Below are 24,114 nucleotides of genomic sequence, written 5' to 3' on the forward strand. Positions count from 1 at the left end.
AAAATATTTGAAAATATTTGAAAAATTTTTTCTTGTGTCAGAAAATATTTGCTCGTATTTATTTACCTTTTAAAAATTATTTTTAAACACGGTTCTTGTTTTCATGGAAAGGATTTGAGTTAATTGATAACATATAAAAATGGATGTATACTGAATTCTACTGATAACACTAGTGATTTTAAACAGGACAGGCTTATACAGTATTACTGTGATCTTAAACACAAATCCATCACAAATAGTGTGAATTTGTTTGTCAGAGATCTTTAATTGTCTAGCACCACAGAGCATTTTCTGAAAAAATCCTTTCATCTAAAACCCAATCAGAGACTTTCACAGGTTCACTCATTTTCTTTATACTAATAATTTGTGAAGCATGTGGTGGTACGTGTTGAAATATCACTTTAATATTGCACCCCGAAGAACATCAGCCAAGACTTTTGTTGTTTTGCGTATATTAAAACCACACTCTCATGTTATAAAGCAAACAACACTTTATATAGAAAATCTATTAAAATGTAAAAAAAAAAAAAAAAGATAAACATTTTGTCATTGGTTTCTATTTGTAAGAACTGTCAGAAAACTAACTGCCCTGAAGACAGGTTCTTCAAAAGGGCATAAAAAAAAAAAAAAAAAAGGATTTTGAACAGAACTCTGGAAGACTCCCTAGGGTAATGTACCCAGATGCAAATTACAATTCAACTTCAAGATTTCATCTGTCATCATCTCTCCTGCGCACAGAAGTACACACACAATGAGGATGACAGGCCGTGATCGTAAGAGCTGCTTCTAGTTCTGTTTCTTGCTGTGTGCGGCGCTGCGAGTGCTGGGATCTGGAGGGCTGAAGTCAGCACAGAAGCCGTTAGTTGAAGGCTGAGACTCTGAGGGTGATGAGGATTCTCTGGAGGGCTGAGGGATCGGCTCACTGAGACAGTGGTACTGCTCCACCAAATCAGGACAGTTCTCCAGAAACCGGCAAAAATCATCTGCCACAAACACACAAAACGTTTACAAACATACCAAAGATATGAGAAAAAATTAACATTACTACAACTTGATGCAAACTCGTAGTAATCAGGTATCTATTAACTACATTTTTTTTTCTAAGTATATAAATTAATAAATGCCAGTTGTAACTTCAGTGTACTTAAAAAGGTATAATTTCATGATGGTTTCTTAACAGAATTAAAAGCCATTTAAAAATACATTTTAAAATCAAATTAAAAGTTTATTTTAATCATTACTTTAAATAATATTTTGCCATGCTTATTTTGAGGTGCTGCCTAAAATACTAATGCACATGTAAAGCACTTGATTAGAACTGTACAACTGTAGCTAGTTATTCGATATTACATTCAGAGGTAATGCAGTTCAAATATAATTAATAAACTTAGTAATTAGTAAAATTAATTACTACAAGTATGAAAATATTTAAATACATGACATACTAGTTTCAACCGAAATTATATCAAATCATATTTTAATGCTTGTCATTACATTCTGCAGTATACTTTAACCAGATTTCAAAGACAAGAGTTAAACATGAACTGTTCTTATTTAGAAAAAAAGAAGAAGAAAAAAACACTATGCAAATGTGGCCCAAATCCAATTGTTTTGTTTTTTGCTCCCGTTCGACTTCGATCTGCTTTTCTCATGACAGTGTGAACAGCACAAACCACGCAGAATTCCAATATCTTTTACCAAATCCGATACATGTCAGATGTTTTGCAATGCGACCGCAGTGTGAACAGCCATATCAGATTTAATGCGACTTTTATGACACTCTAGATCACATAACGTCATGATTCTGCACTCATGGGAGACACTTCAAAGATTTTACACACCCACATTTATCAATACAGTTGTGAAAGGTAGTCAGTGGAAGTACAGTAAAGTGTCAGAGCTCATAAGTACTGCAGTGGTAAATCTACACACAAGCAAAACATGAGGGCTCGTATCATAAAAGTTTCAAAACTCTGCTCTCTTCAGTCACATCCTAGTCTTTATTTTTCATATTGCCTGCATTTAATTTTGCTGGCTTCAGCGGCAGATCACACTATAAATAAAGGAATAATTGCTTACTTTATGTCCTCCGTGTTTACTGCAGCCCTGTGCAAGTGTTGCCAAGTCCACAGATTTCCCACAGAATTGGGCTACTCTTTCATGATTGCTACGGGTTGTTTTTCAACTCAGTGGGTTATAAACGCAATATATATACCCCCAGAATGCAATTGGGCTAGTTTTGGACTAGGTTTGAGCAGCAATTATGCAAATTGTGTTATGAAAACCTGGCTACCCTGTTTGTATTGTTCTTTTGCGCATGTGGGTCAGATATTGCCCACATTTAAAACAACAATAACAGCTACTGTTAACTCTATACAAAAAAAAAATACTGAATTGAGCATGTAGGCTTGCAGTGTGAACGTTCAGATATCTGCATTTAATATAAATTTAAACTTAAATCCATTTTCATTTAATTGCAATTAATAGGCCATTAAATGTCCAAAAACAATGTTCCACAGCATTATTTTACAATGTTATTATTTTTTTTTTTATTGTTTAACATGGTTTCACAATGTTATTTTACTCAAAATTAATGTGTAAATGAAATCACAGTATATGTTGTCTTAATCAGTGAATTTCATTCTAAAGCACTAAGCCCCATAAAGCTGTGGTTTACAGTGGTTTTAGAACCGCTAAAGAGAGTTGTTAGGCGCAAAAACAAGTGTTTTACAACTATTTCAAATGAGGCTTAGCTAATTATCAAGGACCAGAATGATTCATTTAAATAACTTTTTTAATTTTGGTTACAACAATGAGGAAGTGAAGGTGATCTCAACAGAGCACAAGGTTTATAGAGGTTTCATAGTCACATAGTGGTTTAATTTCCACAGTGGTTTATTATAATGTCAGCACATCTAACAGTTAAATGACATTCAACATGTAAACCAATGTAAATTGACCTACCAGATGTGATCTTTCCTTTGTCTTGACAATCAATGGCCCTGAAGAGATCGCAAACTACAAAATCTCCAATCCCCAGAGCGGTTTTCAGAATAACAGCCAACTCATCTTCTACAACTGCTCCATCCTCCTGTGCTTCAAACATCTGGACAGAAGACAATATTTCAAATGAACATCCATCTCTCCTTCCCATCAAGACCTAAAAAAATCATTAGGTCTAAATAAATATTAAGAACTATAATCTATTAATCATAATATAGCATACAATGAATGTGTGTGAGATTCTGACTCGTATAAACCTGTAGAAACTCAACTCACCCTGAAGGCCACTTTAATGGTCTCCAGATATCTGAAAGGTCTACAGACCACAGACAGGGCGATGACATACTCTCTCACATCCATCTTCCCGTGCTGGAAACAATTCATTCAAATATCATCACTATCAGACAGACATGATAGAAACACATAACTGATTTCAACTGGTGTGTTTGAAAGACAAAGTTAATTTGTTTTCTGTTCCGTCATGCTTTAATAAAAAGATACGTTGAGAAATATGTAACCTCCTCAAAAAGTGAGAAGATGTCCTGGACTGCTTCTGTCAAGGGTTGATTGAGGTACTGAGAAAATCCCTCGGCGTCCAGTCTGCTTCCACACAGTTTACGGGCCCTGGAGGCTTCCTCGTGCAGGACTTCATCAGTGACCCCCGTCTTCAGCCTGACAGACAAGACAAAATAAAATCCAACATTAGTTATTTTCCAAATGTGCAAATGGCTGGTGAAAATATTAAAATATACTAATTTGGCACTTGTGTTTTCTGATGAAATGTAACAAAGTAGTATCTTTGAAAGTATAGAGTAAACTTGCATTTCTTTCAAGAGGTTTCAAAAAAAGAAATTTCTCTAGAAACTTGTTATTGAATTGTTATTTTGAGAGATGAAGGGTGTTCGATGAGCCACTGTCTTGAAAGAAGAAAGCAAACTGAATCGAACCAGCACAGGGAGGGAAGTGGACGGCCCAGAATAACAAGAGGACGAGAACATCAGGGTCTCTAGTTTGAGAAACAGACCCCTGACTGGAGCTCAGCTGGCAGCTGCATTGAACAGTACACACTAAACAGCGGTTTCATCACCAAGAGTACAGAGACGACTCGGAGATGCTGTGCTTTTAAGACTTTCAAAAGAAAGTCCCATCTGACACTGGAAAAAAACAAAACAAAAAAAAGGGCAGAAAGACAATGATACAAGACTACAAAAAAAAAAAAAAAAAAGAGTCTTAAAAATGGATGAATCCAAGTTTGAGATGCTGAGCTGCTGTGGGAACAGTTTGAAGAAGCATCCTACAGACCAATAACACGGGAAACACTGCAGAATACATGATAAAACTTCAGCTAGACACTTAACAAATTGACTGCATAAGAATGCATATGGTCTGCAGAGATGTCATTGTGATAGAGTTTAAAGAAAATCACATTTGAGAATAGAAATGGTAATATTAGCACTAACAGATAAATGTCTGGGGTCTATAACTTTTTTATTGTTATTAATCATTACTTTTATTTAGCAATAATGTATTAAATGTACAAAAGTGACAGTAAAGAAATGTATATTAAAAAGGTTTCTATTTCAAATAAATGCTTTTTTTTTGTTTTTTTACTTTCTATTCATCAAGAATCCTAAAAAAAAAGGAAGAAGGAGGGCACAAATAACAAAGACTGGATGGTACAAGACTACAAAGAGAGTATTCTAGATGGATGAAGCCAAGTGTGAGATGTTCAGCTGCTGTGGGAACAGTCCGGATAAGCATCACAGACCAATAACACGGGAAACACTGCAGAGAAATGATAAAACTTCAGCTAAACTCTTAACAAACTGACATTATAAGAATGCGTAAAGGTCTGTATTGAGACCAGTTTTCAAAATTGATAAGAAATGTTTCTTAATCAAAAGGAAGAAAAAGGATTGTGTGACACTGAACACTGGATTAATGACTGCTGAAAATTTAACTTTACCATCAAAGGAATAAATAGAATTAATCAAAATAAAAGACAAATAAATAACAATTAATTGATCAAAGCATTAGAAACTTCTTTCAAAAACCATAAAAAAAATTATAGGCCTTAAACTTTTGATTATTACTGTACATGGCATCAAAGGCAAATAAGTGTTTCTTTAACATGTCTCTAGTTTTATTTGCTGACTTTACTTGCATCAGATAAAAATAAAAATTGTACATTTTAAAATATAATAATAATAATAAAGTTAGACTTAAAATTTCACCCTGTTGTCACAATATCAAGTGTAGAACCACATGCATTAAGTTGCACTCCTTAAATGAAAAAGGTTACAGAGGGTTTATTCACTGTACTTGACAAAGCCATTTTGCCGCACCTTTGATGCTGACTGGTATTAAATATATATATATATATATATACACACATTCTGATTTTGACTAATCTTTCAAACACTTGCTGCCTGTGTTTCTTCCTCATATTCACTAGAGGGCACCATGTTCACTGTCAGAAGAAGAGCATCAGCTCAAACCAGCTCACTGCTGCAGCAGCAGTGTAAAATCAATCCTCAGCTTCTAATCCAAAGCAAACAAAGGCCATGTTTAACTTCCTCTCATTATGCTGGCAGGCTGAGGGTTGCGTGTGATTTTTCATCAGTCAGCACAGCGCTGCTCATACTACTGAACATAATGATTCTTGGTGTGGCACTGCTGAAGTATCAGAGATCAATACGATGATATGTAGAGGCGATCGGTGCTGACAGATTGATTGGTGGGATGACTGAGTCACCCAGTGACCAAACCAACACCTCGTGTCCCTGGGACCTTCTAAACTGTCCTTCACTGTAATAACCTACTTAATTCAGCTGACCAACAAAAACCGGAGAACCGTTTCTTTCATCCTAAAAAAAAAAAAAATCTAGATCGAGATCAAGGCTGTCATTTCAAAAGACCATCCCAGCCTGCTGGTCTGCAAAACACCCACAGGCTACTCCAAGCTCAAGCTACAGAGATCATCTGAAGTACACCACACAGACAAACGGCAAGAACTCTCTCGGTCTAACAAGTTCTAATCTGACAGAGCGACTTAAAGAAACCACAGGAAAACTTTCCACTGACGGTCTTCCTGTTGTCCTTGTAATGAAGCCTGGTCTGATCAGTGACAGTCACCAGCTCAGGACATCCTCAGATACAAAGTATGTTATCAAAGTTGTGTTTACTGGGCTATTTGGATTGCATTTTCTGCCTTGTTTGCTTTCTCTTCTTTTTGCTTTCTATCTTTGGTAGATAGCCATGTGTATGCATGTATGTATATGTAGTGAAATATTATTCCCATTTAAAATGTTTTATATTGAAATATAATTAACATTTATGCATGTGATATGTGATGGTAAAGCAATTTTTTTAGCATCATTACTCAGGTCTTCAGTGTCACATGATCCTTCAGAAATATTCTAGTATGCTGATTTGGTGTTCAAAAACAAATTTAATAAATAGAAAAAAATAATAATTCTTTAATGAATAGAAAGTTCAAAAGAACAGCATTTATTTGAAACAGATTTTTTTGTTAACATCTTAAATGTCTTTTACTCTTTTCAATCAATTTAATCCATCCCTGGTGAATAAACATTAATTTCTTTAAAAAAAGAAAAAAAGTTCTTACTGACCCCAAACTTTTGAATAGCATACATCATCGTAGACATCATGCTTCAAACTACTGCTCTACTTACCCCAAACGCCGTACCAGTCTGGCAAACTCCAGCAAACAGGTGTGTCTGGGTAAACGCAGAGGCCCTTTGGCCATAGCAAGCTGGCAGTCCTCAAAGGAGTAATCAATAATGGGCAACCCAAGTGCCCTACAGAGAAAACACATACAATGAAAACCTTATATTACTGATTACAGGACACCTGGGCCTTTAAGAAGAAGAAGTGTAAAGCCAAACAAACAGAACCAAATTTATTTTGATCAGTATGAAATAAAAAGTGTTCTTAAAAACTGCCACAACAAAAGCACTTTGTCAAGTCTTTAAAATCCACTCACTTGGCCATGATGCGTCTTACATTGCTGGCGAACAGGGCTGGATCCTTCTTCTCTTCCTCTGATGGGCTGTACGTAGGAAGATACTGGACATACAGAACATTTATCATCATCAAATCGGCTTTGTGCATATTTACCGCTGTTGTTACTGTTAACTAAAACTACAAACTTTAAAAACTATATTAAAACATTTTTTTTACATAGAAATTAAATAGAGGCTGAAAATTTTAAATTGTCTTGGCAAATAACTTTAATTACAAAAAGAAACAAGATTAAAACCGATATTTATAATAATAATGCTAAATAATAATAAAAAAAAACTAGAAATTAAGAACAATGATTAAAACTTTCACTAAAAATAAAAATTAAAAGCTTTTTTTTATACATAAATACATACATAATATTATTATTTAAAATAGCATATATAAAAATACAGAAATAACATGATATTTATAACAAAATGTGATCTCACCTCTATTTCTATGGAGTTATGTAGTTGACATAATGTGAGCCATAGAATCTTAAACCTGAAAAAGATAATGGGATTTGATTTTAATTCACAAATATATACAAGCACATAAATCTTGACCATTAATCTACACCCCCTTAATCACATGGACCCAAAAAACAATGCAAGTAAATGGGAACTGAAACCGTTTGGTTACCAACATTCTTCAAAACATCTTGAAGTTCAGCAGAAAAAAGAAATGCATAAAGGTTTGGAATGACATGCAGGTGAGTAAATAATGACAATTTAAATTTTTGGGTTACTATCCCTTTAAGGCAACTCACGCTCCAGGTCCTTGCCACGTCCATGAGATTGTATCCTGTCAAAGAAATGGGAAGAGAAAGAAGGCAATGAATAGGCTTGGCATCTCAAACAAAAACACATGTCATACAGGCAGTATCCACCTAACCTATTAACTATCCCGCAGACACACACACAAACACACACACACACCACCAACTGGGGCCTAACCACTTGAACATGACCTTGCTCCTCTGAAAGCACAACCTTGGCTCTAAGTGCCCCAAGAGATTGCTGGGCTTGTATTATTTATGAGATAAGCAAACAAAGACATAATAGACAGACAAAAATGTTTTGACAGTGGATAAAAAAGTAAAACATTTGATTGGACTGTGAAAAAAAATTAATTAATCGTCTTCATGAATGGAGGCACATAATGCACAGCTGTAGACAGTAAGTATGAGTGGTTCGACATTGACACTGATGGCACTCCCTGTTTGGGCGTTGAGCTTATTCTTACCATCTCATTAGGATACCGCAACAGCACAGGCTGCACGGGAACTCCAGGGATGAACGCACCTGCAGGAAAGGAGGGACAAAAGGATGAGAAACGTGTGAGAAGGAGGACTTAAGCTTTGACCTCGTTCCACTCGGAGGGACAGGTGTGGCATTAAAATTATGGTCTGTGCTGAAACTTGAGCCTTCTGCTTGACTGTGGCTGTGAACTTAAGTATCTAAATCCACTGATCTCATCAACCTTAATTGTCTTTAATATTCAGATATGACTGCTAACCAATTACTTGCATAGCACTCAAGCTCATTTAGAGGATTAGAATACGCTTTGTTAATACACAACTTTGATGAGCTGAAATATTTTCTTTAAGAACTTCTTAAACTTGAAATTGTCTTTTGTTGAGGCAAGTCGCTAATTATAATTTTAGAAGAAAAAAAAAAAAAGGTACATCCAGTACTTAAACTTTTATTCAGAAAAAGAAATTAAAATGATCATAATGTTACAAAACATTTAGATTAAAATAATAATAAAATAAAAAAAGAATTCCACAAAAATAAAACTGTTTTCAACACTAATAAATGTTTCATATTAGATTGATTTCTGAAGGATCATAAGACACTGAAGACTGAATAAATGATGCTTAAAAATTCAGCTTTGATACAGAAATAAATTACATTAAAAGACATTCAAATAGAACAGGTTAAAATTGTACATTTTAAGAATATTTTTACAATATTATTGCTGTTTTACTGTATTTTTGCAGTCTTGGTGAACACTTTGAACAGTGGTAGAAATAACTTTTTATTTTTGTGTTTTGAACAATCTCTTTAAATTCTCTTTTCAGAACTCCAGAGTAAAGAAAACAACCGCAGTCTCTTTTTCTCTATATTTTGAGCCTCAGTCTCTGTGCCAGTCATATCTCATCACTTCTGGGAAGGTGCAGAGAGATGAAAGATGCCCTTCAGCTTGCAAACAGCTCCTTATTACACGCTGCTAATAGAAACTGGCCAATCCATCCACTAAGACTGAACTCACTTACCTTTGAAAAGTTCAACCCAACTTTCAAACAGAGCAATTTTGTGCTAAATGCACCATGTTTTTGCATACACAGCTCCACTAAAGATCGATGAGTTTCTTTAAAAATCATTATATTTTTATGGAATATTTTCCTATGGACTATGATGTCTTTCTAGTCATTAATATATTAATGGAAGCCATACTTTTTTTTTTTTTTTTTTAATGGAAAGTAATTACAACAGCATATGCTTATAATCGATCACAAAATTTACTGGCAAAAAATATTTTTTTCCCAGCATGAAACTGTACATAATTTCATTTTTTTATTGATTCATATCTAAAGAAACAAATAAAACAAGCAGAACAAACTGGGAAGACAAATCTAATTGCAAATCTAATTTTTTATTATTATTATTGTTATATTATTAATATTACTCAAATCAATGAAAATCTCAATATAATAATAATATTTAACTAAAGTATTTAATAACAATTATTATTATTTGTAGTTACATTTAATAAAAATCTCAATATTTACATATTTATGGTTATTCATCCTTTTATTTTGGCGGAAAACCACAGGGAAACTTCTCTTCTGAAAGATTTGCTTTTGTTGACAAAAGATTTCTGACCCAATCTTTATAAAAGATTTATACAGCAAAGTCTGAGTAATTGGATAACGGCATTAAACCACATCATGTTCTCAGGCATTGCTAGAATACATTTTTTTTAGTTAGTCTCACGGTTTTATATACATGCAGATGCTGATATTAACTGATAGGGCACAAAGAGAGCGCAAACACCAAAGTGTACACATACAAAATATTAGTGAACTTTCCTCAAAAATGTTTCCTAATATTTCTTATAGACTCAAAAAAAAAAACATGGGCATGGGAAGTGTGTTTAGTCAGAGGTGGGCACATACCGGGCTTAAATGCGATGAGACAGGATCTATTGGTGCATGTGCCCTCCGGGAATATCATGATCTGAAAACAGGCCACAGCCAGACGGAAATAACTCAGCACTGCACTCATGGCACAAATCATGATATAAAGTAGTTCAAATGTGTGTTTGCACACTTATATTGTGTGAACGTCAATACATTAGATAATGATATAATATCAATAAGTGTGTGTGTTTGGGTGATACCTGAGGCCATTCGCCATCAGAACAAGCTCTGCGTTTGATCTCCTCCACGGTCTTCCTCCGAGAGTCCTGATCCGAGCGGGACACAAACACAGGCCGGATAAATTTGATAAGAGCTATAAATGGAGAAACAGTGAAGGGTGAGGTAAAAGAGAGAATTGAGAGGGATGGACAGAGAGAGCGCAAAAAATCATTTTTAAGATTATTATCAGATCATGAATTTTATTCATCATGGGCCAATGTACGAGTACGCCACGCTGAGTTATACATGACCACACAGCAATGAACATGCTTTTAAAGACAAGTTAGATTATTTACTACTGGAAAAGTTCAAAAGTTTGGGATCAGTACGATATACTTTTATTAGTAAAGATGCACTAAATTGATCAAAAGTAAAAGTAAGGGCATTTATAATGTTATACAAGATTTCCATTTGCAATAAATGCTGTTCTTTTGAACCTTTTATTCTGTTTTACACAAATATTAAGCTGCTCAACTGTTTTCAACACTTATAATAAATGTTTCTTCAGCAGCAAAATCAACATATCAGAAAAAATTATGAATAATCATGCTCCACTGAAGACTGGAGTAATCATGCTGAAAATTTGTTAAAATAGATAAAATTATTTTGAAATGTAATATTTCACAACATTCCTGCTTTTAATGGATTTTTGGACAAGTAAATGCAGCCTTGATGAACATAAGATACTTCTTTCAAAAACATTTTAAAAATCTTACCAACCCCAAACTTTTGAACAACAGCGTATCGCTTACCATAAAGATGAACAAATAAAAATCACTATCGGAGCACAGCTCAAAGTTGAACTAAGCTGAAGAATTTAAATGTTTGTATATTGATAGATTTTTAAAAACTCACTGCCCCAGACTGGAATGTCTTTACTCTCAGCCTTCATCACTATAGAGGCCATGGTCATGGTGACAGGGATGGCGTCAAAGTAGGAGGAGTGAGGGGCCATTGTGAGGATGGGTGCTTCACTGGGCAGCGCCGGCCGGCCCTTCACACGGACCCAATGAAACCCTCCAGAAAACCACATGGCTCTCATGATGGCCTTTAGGACCAGATCTACCAGCCTGGAGAGACAGAACAAGGGAAACAGAGACAGAGTTAGCAGGAAAATGTCACCTGCTTCCTGACATTCTGTGCCAATTCAATTGCATTCACATCCAACTGACTGTGATCCAGATCATACAGCATTTAAAATCAGCATGAATAGACGCAAACTATTTTCATTCCCTAGCCTGGCGTAAATTGGATATTCAAACGACAAAAAATAAAAGCGGAGCATATAACATTATAATTAATAAAATTACATTTATTTTACTATGTAAAATTCAGTATCTATTTTACTATATGACATCTATGGCATTTGTATCCAGAGACTAGGTAATTGCTGAGATGTCTTTGGAGAATGCTTAAAATTAAGCACTGAACTAGTTAAACCTTAGCTTTCTACATGAACTTCATGCTAAATATTAACTGCACTAGAAAATATGTTTTTAAACCCTGCTGGCTCCCGATCACACAGTGAAACACCCTCTCAAACATGCACAGAAGCAAAAAGAAAAGTAGTTTGGTGAGCTGTGCCTCTTCAGTGTTGGTAACTGAGCGTGTCTGTTCAAATTTACACAAGACAAAAACCTCTTCTCTCCACCCTCACATGAACAAACTCATGCACAATTGGATACAGAAAAACACACACGGGGAGACAAATGCACAGTGAGAGAATATGAAAAACCCTGCTGGAAGCGATCAGGTGATAGTGGAATGGAGACACTGTGAATGGAGCAGTGTGATGTGACTCAGTGTGTGTGTGTGTGTGTGTGTGTGGATGGGTGTGCCACACATACAGTACATCAGACACACAATACAGTGCTCTTAAATTTAGCAGGGGAAGAGAGCGAGCTCTCCAATATCTAAGAACATTTAGAATATGGCTTTGTTCCAAAGCACAGTAAACTAACTTAGAATGTTTTAATTCAGAGAATTATTTAAGTGGTCAGCAACTGAGGTAATGCTCACTTGCACGTGCAACATATTGCTCACCACCACATGAAGAGAAAAATCTCCACTCAAATGGGATGCTAAGCTAACAACTCAACATTCTGTTAAATAGGGCTGGGGTTGAAAATATTCATTGATCAATATTCATTTTGAGTTTTTAAATTTCACAAATCAATCTTTTAATATAAAACTAAATCTTAGCATTCCATTTTATCACAACATTTGAGTAATAAATGTGGTATTAACATATAACTTGATAGTTAGCAAGATAAAAAAACTAAAGTTTAGCATGTATGTTTGCATGAAAAGACATTTATAAAAGTTTTTATTGACAGCAATCATGTAAATACGAGTATAAACAATTACATCAGTAAAAAGTTTATATATGTTGGCATACAACAGTTATTTGACTGCTGATCATTATATCTAAAAATAAATAGCAATTCAATTTGGACTCAGCAATTCAATTTGTTAAAGTTGTTAATTTTAACCTTTAATAATAGTAATATGCCAACTGCCAGGGTTCCTGTATTGTGACCGGCTCTGTAGGTCTATTTTAGCGGTGTAACCTCATGCAAAGAGCAGATGTGCAGTGTGGCAGCGTAATGTTCCCAAACTCTCACATCTGATTGACATTTTGATGTGTTACTCACCACCTCCACCAGGATAGAGGTTCAACTGCATCCTCAGAATGGCCAACAGTAGCCACGAATGCAAAGGGCCAGGCCAGCAACATCATGAACGCAGCAAAGAGCAGACGAACAGGGAACAGGGTCATCGTCATCACAGCTATCTATGAGAGAGAGAGAAAGAGTGTGTTATGTAACCAGGGGTTAAACTCGTTTTTTTTTTTTTTTTTATATATAAACAGAAAGCATGTGAGATATGAGGGTCACATACAGAAAGAGATAGGAGGGAAAGAGAAATATGCAGTGAAACCACATTACATTTTGCTACGCCATGCAATACTCAAAGAAAGAAAGAGACAGGTCTGAGAAACATTAACATTTAGATTACTCCGTCCTAGAGAATTTCTAGACGAGCAAATATATCCAAACTCACATTCGGCTCTTGTAAGCAGAACCCTCTAGGTTTAAAATAAAGACGGCTGATGTAATGTCTACATTAAAGGCTTAGTGTTTGAAATGCTTGAAGAAAATGATCAAGATTTAAGTTATATGACTCGGAGAGATTTAAATCTCGGTAGTCAATGATCTAAAGTTTACTTCAAAGCTGACTATAAAAGAATTAAGAACCCTGGGGCTTTATTTATAAAATGCATGTATGAACGGATCATAAATTCCATGGATTTGACTTGGCAAAAAAAATCTGATGACTTTGCAAATACGGAGTGAAACTGTTGAAATTAATCACAAGAACAACTTGATTCTGTAACAAAATAGTGTTTATACAACATACAACCCAGAAGTTGTTCAAACTGAACATAGATCAACATTACAACACATTTAATAGGGCCTTATTGTAAAAAAGTTTTTGGGTTTTTTTTTTTTTTTTTTTTAAACATGAATATAGGGACATTTTTTGGTTATACATATGTTTTATAAATAGCACACAGAAATATTTTGGCAATTTACATCTAGGATGATTTTACACTATAGAGGCTTCTGGTTTCAAGTTCAACTAAATAACAGAAAATCCAATTATGCTTTAGCGCTGCCAGAATTAGATACATATGGTAAGCCATTTGTTACTGTACTAAGAGAGCCATTAGCTCGGAGCACAAGGACATCACATGTCAAGATTCTATAGGCTTCTACAGGAAAAACAAGATCACATAAGATGGACAATAAGAGGGAACAGGAAATAAAATTAAAATAAAATAAAAAGTCAACTGATGTTAGATGCATTTCTTATTCTTCCCGTTGGAGTTGGTTTTTTAAAAGCAAAAGGAAGGGCACTCGTGGTATCTGATATGGACTTTACATGAAAGCATTATACTGTAACAGTTTTTTCTTGCAATAAATATATGGTAATTCAAACTCCATTCAGAATGTCCACAAATTCTGCATCTAAAGTAATCCAGTATACCAGACATGTCTCAATTGTACACCAGTTACTGATGCGTCAAATCATCGAAGGGGAAAGATCAGGTTTGCATCAGTGTATCTCTGATGATCTCTTGACCACAAATATCTCACTTTCCCATCAATGGTTTACAAACTTTACATCTACAGACCTCAATACACATTGCTAAGCTGAATGTTGTGCTGTAACCCTCAGGTTCTCTTGATCTTCTTCATCTAACATTTGGAATCCCAGAGATTGCAATGCTGTAAAATGTTATGTAAAAACCATAATAGCCTAATAATATTGAATTATATTCAAATTCTTTTATGTTCTTCTGACCTTATCAAACCCCAACAGGCAGATACTAGTGAAGCTTTAACACGTTTAACCACAAAACAGTTGCTGTGGCCTTCTAAGAGGTCATTATTATCCTGTACAGAAACGGGACTTCAGTTTAAAGTTCATTTGCCACAAGCATAAATATATTGCGTATTAGGCAACTGGCAAAACATGAATGAGCCTGCATTGTTTAAACATATGGTTAAATAATTATTTTTCAAAGTTGTAAATAAAACAAAGATTATTGGAGTACTTTTTTACTTTTTCTTCCTATAAAATAACATTTAATATGCTAAATAATCTAAATGTTCAATGTGTTACTTGTTCATTTATTTGTAATTTGTAAAATTTACTAGCAATTTCTGAGTGAAAATTGTTTCTATGTATTTATATTATTTTTTTCCATTGGATCCGGTGTAAAAATACTTAATGAAACCTTTAAATGGAGAACTGGTTTTGTTTAATGTAATCCCATTTAAATGGTTTAAAAATTAGAAAATAGATAATTTTCAAACTGATTCTAATCATTTTTTAGCCAGCAAGACCTTGATCTTGAGGTCTTTCGAATCCCAAATAAGAAGGTTAAACTGTTTTCCTGGAAATCTGCTTTCTGATAAAAGTATTTTTCTCATGTTTGCTTTACTTCAAAAATGAACCTACTAAATAAGTAATCTTTCATAAAACAATATAAAAGGTTCAACTTTGTTGATCCCAGCTTAAAGCTAATGAAGATTTCCGGGTAGTTTGTCACAAGAACCCAACGACAAAGCAGAAGACGGGAACGAGCTCACGTTAAGACCAAGATTGGTTAATGAATATTTAATCTGCCTGAGAGTCTGTGCTTCCGATTTCCAAGAAAAATCGACTGACTCATGACACCAATGCTCCATTTGTTGAGCCTAGAATGAGGTTATTCCTCAAAGTTTCTCATTTGACTGGACTGACACCCGTCTTGTTAAATTTACTAGCTGTTTTAACTGCATTAGTTAAGGCTGTCCTCGTAAGATGAGTGCTGGAGCGGAGCATCTCTGACAGCGGTGATTAAATGTGGATGGGTTCACACGACGGCTCCATTAGGAGGAGATGAACTGTGGGTGGAGATGTGTGGTCTGTTTAGTGTTTATTTATTTATCTAGAGCTGCTGTCAACACCTGCGGTCTGCCCTGACAGAAAGATTAAACTGATCTAGAGGCTGAGGCGATGGCTCTCTTGGGAAAGGAGGGAGCGAGAGAGAGCTTGGAGGAGGAGGAGGAGCGCTAATGTAAAATGTATTGAGTGAGGACTACATACAAAATCACTTATTCAATATGAGAAAAAAATAAAATAAAAAAAAAAAAACACCCCTATGCTTTCTGAACAAAGAGAAGGAGCTAAAATAATTTGCTGAGAACAATAATTATGACCTGATCTTGACCTTCCCCACCTCAACACACTGTATATACACACGGTCCTAGGAGTGAGAGGCACAGCCTTGATCTCAGCCTATGGGGTCTCATTAACAGCCTCCCCCTCACACCTAGTCTCTATCTGCCTCAGGCCTGAGGGGGAGGTGCAGGTTAAAAAGTGCTTCTTTAGCCGAACCTGCAGCTGAGGCTTTTAGTAGTGCTGTAAAAGAGGAGGAGGAGGATGGTGCTGGTTTCTTAAGAGCTACTTAGAGAGTCACAACGAAGACCACGCAAGAGTCTGACCTCGAGGTAGCTATGGCTTTTCCAGGGTTCTCTGGGAGTTTTTTTTTTACTGCTACTAACTACCCTTAAAAGCCCAAGTAAAGTTATTTATTCATATGCTAGGATATGCAAACAGAGCACTTGATGTAAATTTCATAATCAGCATACTGTAGTATTAACCCAGGCTGGATTTATGTGATCATGAATACAGTAAAAACAGTAATATTTTAAACCAGCCTGCATCATATTTGCTGAATGAAATCCAATACTTGTTTCTTACTAGTTTTGTTCTAGTATGTCAAAATATGGTGTATTTCATAGCATGATTGCTTTTGCCATCCATGTGTAAGGTGAAGTAGTCTAGTATTATCTCCAAGTCACCAGAAAACTGCCACAAAGACACGATTCCCATCTTTCTCTTAGCCAGATTACAATTTCTTCAATTCTCAGTTAATTGCCATGTGTATGGGTGATGCTGAAGATATTTCAAGGTTAGCTCTATGGCTACTCACAGACAAAAAATGCAAACAGGACCCAGATGCTTTCCACTGCATCCGTGGGTGTTTTACTACATCAAAATGACAAAAGGAATTTTATAGATTTTGTAAAAAAAAACCTTGTTCACAAACTTGTGTCCATGTTAATTTATTAACATTAAACTGAGTATTTGAACATATTTTGCCACTCTTTTGCAGATACATTTACACTAAAGACACTCAAGTTAAATTTTGAATACTTTTTCTTTGAAACTTTTGCCTGTTTTTGTTATTTTAATAATTATTTTGATACATAGTAAATTAATTAAGATGATACATACTGTATGTGTGTGTGTGTGTGTGTGTGTGTGTGCGTGCGCGCTTCCATGCGTTTAATGGAAAGTTTATTTTGCATCCTAAAATCGGTATCAAATTAGGTAATATTATCCCTTTTTTGCTAATCAGCAGAATTTTTTCCCCAAGAAGAAGGGCTCAACTCAACTTAACCTCACATTTAAAAACAACAGTTGAACCAAAGTGCTTTTCAGTACAAATTAATTAAAAATAACTATTAAATAATATAATATAAGCACCAATAAAAGCAAAAAAACAACTAAATATTTAATTTTCATACCTATTTTCATAAATAATTAAAAGCTAAAGACTGGGCTATGGTGTGATAATTTAAAATAACCTCAAAATAACGCTGTGATGCAAAGCTGAATTTTCAGCATCATTATCCCAGTCTTCAATGTCACACGATCCTACAGAAATCATTCTTGTTGCTCAAGAAACATTTCTAATTATTATCCATGTTGAAAACAGTGGTGCTGCTTCATATTTTTCTGGAAACCATTACACTTTTTTTCAGGATTCTTTGATGAACAAAAAGTAAAAAAAAAGAACAGCATTTATTTGATATAGAAATATTTTGTAACCATGTTTTTACTGTCATTTTAGTTTCAATAACTTTCAATAACCAATTTGTAATGACCAATTGATCAATTCAACTTTTACTTGCGGAATAAATAAATTATTTTATTTTGAAAGAAGCACAGCCAAATGAACTGTTGTGAGACTTCACAAGGTATAGTTACATACTGTATGCTCAAACCTGATTATCCACATTCCAACATGCCATGACACTACAGTACATAAAACTTATGTTACTTAAATTACAATATGAAAATGTATGTCTCCAACAGGATTTAAGCATCAGTAGGGCCTGAACATTGTAGCAGCCTGGATGTGATCTTTCCAAACAGAGGTCAATGACTCCCTGATGATCATTTAACCAAGCCAGAACCCAAATCTGCTTTGAAAACTATAAACTAATCTAAGAGCGTGCAGAGAGAAGACAGCAGGAAGCTGTTGGATTAGCCTCGGCCATCCAGAAGACACACGGTTTGTCATGTCATCTCAAATCACACACGTTTACAATTCAAATGAGCATCAGCTAAGAGCCATTGTCGCTGAGAGCACTTCACAGCCTTGTACGTTTGAGAAAATCCTCCTGCTCTTGCTCACTCCACATTCCCTTCGGATCACCATCAATCGTGATCTCCAACAACATAAGCTCTACTCTCACTACAGGGAGCACACGAAGACTGGCAGTGCCTCCTGACAGCATGACGTGACTGCGCAGATGTTACCGCTCCTCAACTGAAGAGCATTTACAGTACAGAAAATTTGAGGAATTTTGCTTGCTTCGGCCATAGTTTCTAAGAGATGTTACGTAACAGTAAAAACCACTAAAGGGATTCTTGTTGTGACACATACAAGAAGTGCATGTCATGAAAAACAACAGAAAAAACCGAGTGAGCAAGAGCGGTTATCTGTGATGAAGCTTCATCCAAAAGTGTGGCTGAAATTTCTCATGATCTCTCCATCAGTCTTCATCGATTTTGCCAGCTTGCTACTTGACTATGATTAAGGCTGATGATGGTTCAGTACCAAGAGCTCTTTAGAATGGAAGTCTTAAAGGAACAGTTCACCAAAAATGAAGATACGCTTAAGATTTACTCTTCCTCAGGCCTTTGAAGATGTAGATGAGTTTGTTTCGTCAACTAAACAGATCTGGAGAAATTTAGCATGATATTACTTGATTACCAGTGGAATCTCTTCAGTGAATGGGTGGGAGTCAAAACGGCTGATAAAAACACAATTTAAATGATAAACCACAAGAAAACCACACTACTCCAGTCCATCAATTAATGTCTAGTAGAGCAAAAAGCTTTGTAAGAAACAAATCCATCAAGATGTTTTTTTTTTTTTTACTTCCAACTGTTGCTTATGGTTTCTGGTCCTGTATCCATAGTATTGCTTTTTCCAGAGGAGAAAAAAAAAATCTTGTCTCAATCAGGAGCAAAATATGCACAGACCAAACACGGTTTAAATTAAAAGGCCTTGACGGATTAAATGAACATCTTTTCATGTTTTTTTTTTAAAGCTTTGATTGTGTTTACAGTGTGCAATATAACGTGTTCATGTTTCGCGTGTAAAAAAAAACACAGTATTTTTCACACAATTCACCTATCTGTATACCGCTGTTTTCGCTGTCATAAAAACGGGCTGATGTCTTCCTTGTTCTATAAAGTTCCTCTTTTAGAAATACGTAACGAGTTCTGATTGTGCCAGCGGTTCCGGTGTTGTGATTCGACAGCAGCTGACCGCACGCTGCCCTCCTGGAAACGCGATTGGACTCGTTTTGAGAAGCAAGTGGGCAGAAGCATGTGCTGGAGATGTACTTATAATCACAGGAGCGTTTTTACTGACGAGATGCGCATGAAAAATCGCATTTGATTTTTTTGCACAGCCCTAACATCTAGTTAACAAAGCTAAACAGCGTTGCCCTTTGTGTAATAAGTTAAAGAAACTGTTAAACGCACCAATTTAAATAATAAAATACACTTACCGGTTGTGGTCCATAAACAACGCCTTCTCCAGACAAAGAGGGAACTGCTCCATCTTTCAAGAATAATATTTGTGCGAATCCGGCATTAAACTGATTGAGATTGAGGAAGCTGTCCTCAGCAAAATGTGCTGCACATAGTTTTACATGTGGATTATAATTTTCGGGAACCGAGTCAAACATAAATTGTAACCATTAATCTCCAAGTACAGCGTCCCTGGGAAGCCCAAACAAAGATGATTGGACTCAGAGATGAAAATAACAGCATTTCGACGACATGGAGACAAACACAAACGCAGCTCTTCCTCCTTCTCCGTCGGAGCGCAACAAGACCACGCCCCCTTTTTGTGTATTCATGTGGACGGAGGTTAGTCAAAAAACGGTTCTAGTGACGTCAGGAACTAGAGGGAACTAAAGGGATGTAGTCCAAACGGGTCATTTTTTGTAGGCAAATTCTTTTAAATAAAATATCTCACTTGGCATTGAACTTTGAGCTTTAGAATTGTACTGATATTATTTATACTCTAACAACAACATTACTCACAAACTAAAGTTTAAAACATGGGATCACGAAGAATGGGACCTTTAAGAAGCTGTTAATTGATGGACTGGAGTCGTGTGGATTATTGTGATGGACTCTCATTCTGACGGCAGAGGATCCACTGGTGAGCAAGTGATATAATACTACATTTCTACAAATCTGTTCCCATGAAGAAACAAACTCATCTACTTCTTTGATGGCCTGAAGGTTCGGAAATGTTCAGCATTATTTTATTTTATTTCTTTATTTATTTTTTGGTGAAAGAAAGAAATCTCTTTAACCAGCTCTTGGAAATGGAAATATTGCTTAAAGAAACGGAATCACCTACTTCTTAAGATTTACAACACGACAAGTAGGTTTAAATGCTATAAATAGAGAATGTTGTGCTTCTTCATATAGTGCTCAGAATGTTGCCCACAGGCCTGAGTGTATTAAAAAGATTTTGCATAATACCAGAAAGGTCCATTTATCTTTGAATCTGATGCATATGGAAATCAGGTGAATCATCACAGCCTACCTTGGATCTTTCAGACTGCTGTTGTGTAAGAAGGCTACATTAGAAAATAACAGTAGTCTAATGGAGCCAAAAAAAAAAAAAAAAAAAAAAGAATAGACACTTGACAACCTTGTCCGGTTTATGAAGGGTGACCATACAGTCTACCCGAAGGGTCTCTCTACCTGCTGAAATGTGAGTGGAACTATTATCAGATCAGTAGCTCTGGTGGATTTCCTGCTTGAGAGCTACTGGAAAAACAACAGGAAAGGCTAGGAAGATTGAGATGACAGTTAAACAGAAGAGCAGGACTTGGAAACTCAGTTTATACTATATAACCCCTGTGAGTGGCATTTCAGTTTCCTCTGAAGTCTCTACAAGTGGAAAGTGATGAAATTTTAGTGCAAGCAGCCCACATATATTTCAAGTTTCATATAAACCTTGATCAGTCTACTTTAAATTACTATAAACTATAAAACATACACACATATATATATATATATATATATATATATATATATATATAAAACATAATAAAAAATTTTGATTGCATGAAATTTAGAATATAAGAGATGTTTGTTTATTTATTAATTTCTATTTTTCATTTAAGTTCCCAGGAACTGCCTCCTTGGTTTGCCCTGATCTCTTGTCAATTTCTAACCTTGTAACAAACCCAAACCTACTATAGCCAGTGTGTCATAGCTATACATTGCCAGTTATGACCTCCACTCAGTGTTTATATTATAACATCAACATCAACAACAACAACAACAACAGACTATTTCACTACACAAAATACATTTGAACAGTCTTTGAAATAATGAAAAACTGAGTTTTAAATCAACACACCTGTATTTTAAACATAGGCCACCCAGATGCTTTTCAGTTCACTTCGAATTGCGCGTCACGCCCAATAAAACACGAGTGGATGCTTTTGAATCTAACAAAACCTAGATGTCACAATACAAACCTGCAAACAATAGTAGCCTTCTACTAACATTAAAATCAAACCGTCTGACATGCAAATGTTTGCATTCTGCAAAGAGTGAGAAATTAAATAGTCATAGAAATTCAAAAGTTCCCTTACCTTGAGTTTCTGCAGAGGTGTAAATCTCAACTCGTGCACGAAAGGGTTTTTGAAGTGCGCAGAAACGCCCGTGTCTTCTCCATCCACCGCCGTGCGTAGTTTTCTGTTAGGGAACCTCATACTGAAAGAGTAAACATGTATCTTCAAAATAAAAAGCAAAAGTCCCCAGTAAAGGCGTCCACGCGGTGCTCCTGTTACACACTACAGATCTTTTCAGCTTCCAGGGACTCACATGCGCTTCTTGGAGCCATCGGTGTTCGCCTTCGTTTTTGTACGCGCCTGTGAATTACGGCGCGAGCAGCATCATGCGCGTTTCCATTGTGCGCATGCGTGATAACACAGATTCTGACATCACATCGGAGGTGTCAAACCTAACCAAGCACTGGATTTTTGTCATGGGCGTAGGTTTAGGGGGGACGCTAGGTACTAGTCCCTATCAATATTTTGAGATGACAAATTTGTCCCCACCAATATTTAGCCATCTCCTTTGAACTGCTATTTGGATCTTTGCACTGCTATTTGGATCGATTTTAATGGACAGAATGACGACAGTACAAGAAACGCCGTAATTTGATTGGCGGCGGGGTATCTGACAGGCTACACGCGCGGCCGGGACTACTTTTGTGCTTGCACTAGCAGCGAGCGGGTGGTGTGTGTGTGTCTGACATACAAAGGCCAGAGTAAAAACATTTTAATATTCCGTTTTTTTGCCCTTTTGTTGTACTTTGTAGATGCCACCCAAGAAAAAGAAAGGGGACATAAGAAGCTTTTTCATAAAGCAGAGTCTAGCTAGCCACAAATATAATATAGCAGTAGTGACTGACCAGGCTTTCAAATGCAGATTATACTGTGGAAAATAGTATTATCTGATAGTATGTGTTATCCAAGATGATCGAATACTACTTTAGCAAGTAACTGAATGTCAATTAGCCTGTACCTTAACATAGAATATTGGAGTCAACATAAACGGTGGATCTGGATTATGCTCCAAAAGTTCTCAAAGTCAGTGTTTTAGAATAAGTATAAATAGGCTACTAACATACATAGTAAATTATGTTTGTTTGTTAATAAACCGTATGGTAACAGTGTACTGGAGGGTAACGTTATTTAGATTTGTTTCCTTATGGCAGAGTACTTTTTTGTTAGTGTAAATACTAATGTACATAATCGTTTATGTTAATAAAACGTTTGGTTGTTCAACATTACACAGTCTCAGGTTTTAATTTTTATTTTTTGAGAGTGCATTTTTTAGATTATACAGTTATACTAGCTCTTTAGGGACAGGGACAGTATACAGGATGGTATATCGGGGTAAGGATGTAATATAATTAGATGAATTAGATTCACTTCTGTATTGGCAAAACAGCTTAAACATGTAAAAACAACTGAGAAATGTCGGCGTTTTTGACAACAGTGTTGGCTGTTTTCCTTTCATATGTACGTTTTCAAACCAGTTTGGATTCATGTTACTCTTTTTAAATAATTGTATATGAAATTCTGAGAATATTGGTTCACGTTACAACAGCCATTATAGACCCACAATAAGAAAAGACAAAAAAACAAAAGTCTTTATAGTTAAAAAGCATTGTTTGACCCAAGACGCCTGAACTCTCAGCAGTGCAGCATCGCCCCCTTCTGTACAAACAGCGAACAGCACGAAGTCATGAAAAAAACAGAAAATGCAAGGTTTTTTTTATTCATTTAAATTTTATTTTATGTATTTACTTTAATTCATGTTATAGAAAAAAAGTCAAATACTTATTTCTCTCTACACACACACACACACACACACATATATATATATATACACCTTAAAACGTGTTTGCAATAACAAGCCAATTTCCAGGTGTCCATGATTCATTAGCAAATCACTCTCAATTGTAATTGTTTTTTTTTTAAATGAGTACCCAGCTAAAAAAAAACCTGAGAACATTATTTCTAAACATTATTTCCATTTGATCAATTTGCAAACAAAGTTACATTTAAATGTTCTCTGATAATTCTGAAAAAAAAAATATAATAATTAAGAACAAATAAACATTTAATTAATGTTTCTGGGACAACATTTGCTCAACTTTAAGACAACCTTTCCAGAGCATTAGCCAAAGTTCTAACAAC

General features: G+C 35.5%; 1 protein-coding gene across 1 annotated transcript; it reads right to left on the reverse strand.

The window, feature by feature from the left end:
* Positions 1 to 473: 473 nt before the first annotated feature.
* On the reverse strand, positions 474 to 22,317 carry LOC132104409 (lysophosphatidylcholine acyltransferase 1). The gene is made up of 14 exons (XM_059509867.1): positions 21,997 to 22,317; positions 13,108 to 13,247; positions 11,309 to 11,523; positions 10,435 to 10,547; positions 10,211 to 10,271; positions 8,275 to 8,333; positions 7,799 to 7,833; positions 7,479 to 7,533; positions 7,010 to 7,092; positions 6,699 to 6,824; positions 3,522 to 3,675; positions 3,280 to 3,372; positions 2,965 to 3,106; positions 474 to 983 (listed from the first exon to the last, which is right to left on the reverse strand). The coding sequence occupies exons 1-14, from the start codon at positions 22,114 to 22,116 to the stop codon at positions 787 to 789; spliced, it is 1,593 nt and encodes a 530-aa protein (XP_059365850.1). The 5' UTR covers positions 22,117 to 22,317; the 3' UTR covers positions 474 to 786.
* Between the last annotated feature and the right edge of the window lie 1,797 nt (positions 22,318 to 24,114).

The sequence above is a fragment of the Carassius carassius genome, chromosome 25 (assembly GCF_963082965.1).
Source record: "Carassius carassius chromosome 25, fCarCar2.1, whole genome shotgun sequence".
Classification (NCBI taxonomy): domain Eukaryota; kingdom Metazoa; phylum Chordata; class Actinopteri; order Cypriniformes; family Cyprinidae; genus Carassius; species Carassius carassius.

What these genes read in the sequence shown, in the direction of transcription:
- LOC132104409 (XM_059509867.1), bottom strand. Translation starts at nt 22,116, where the DNA reads ATGAGGTTCCCTAACAGAAAACTACGCACGGCGGTGGATGGAGAAGAC. An exon ending in AGACATTCCAGTCTGGGGCA is followed by an intron (nt 10,548 to 11,308) that starts GTGAGTTTTTAA and finishes CTCCATTTATAG; the next exon opens with CTCTTATCAAATTTATCCGG. An exon ending in TCTCATCGCATTTAAGCCCG is followed by an intron (nt 8,334 to 10,210) that starts GTATGTGCCCAC and finishes CCTTTCCTGCAG; the next exon opens with GTGCGTTCATCCCTGGAGTT.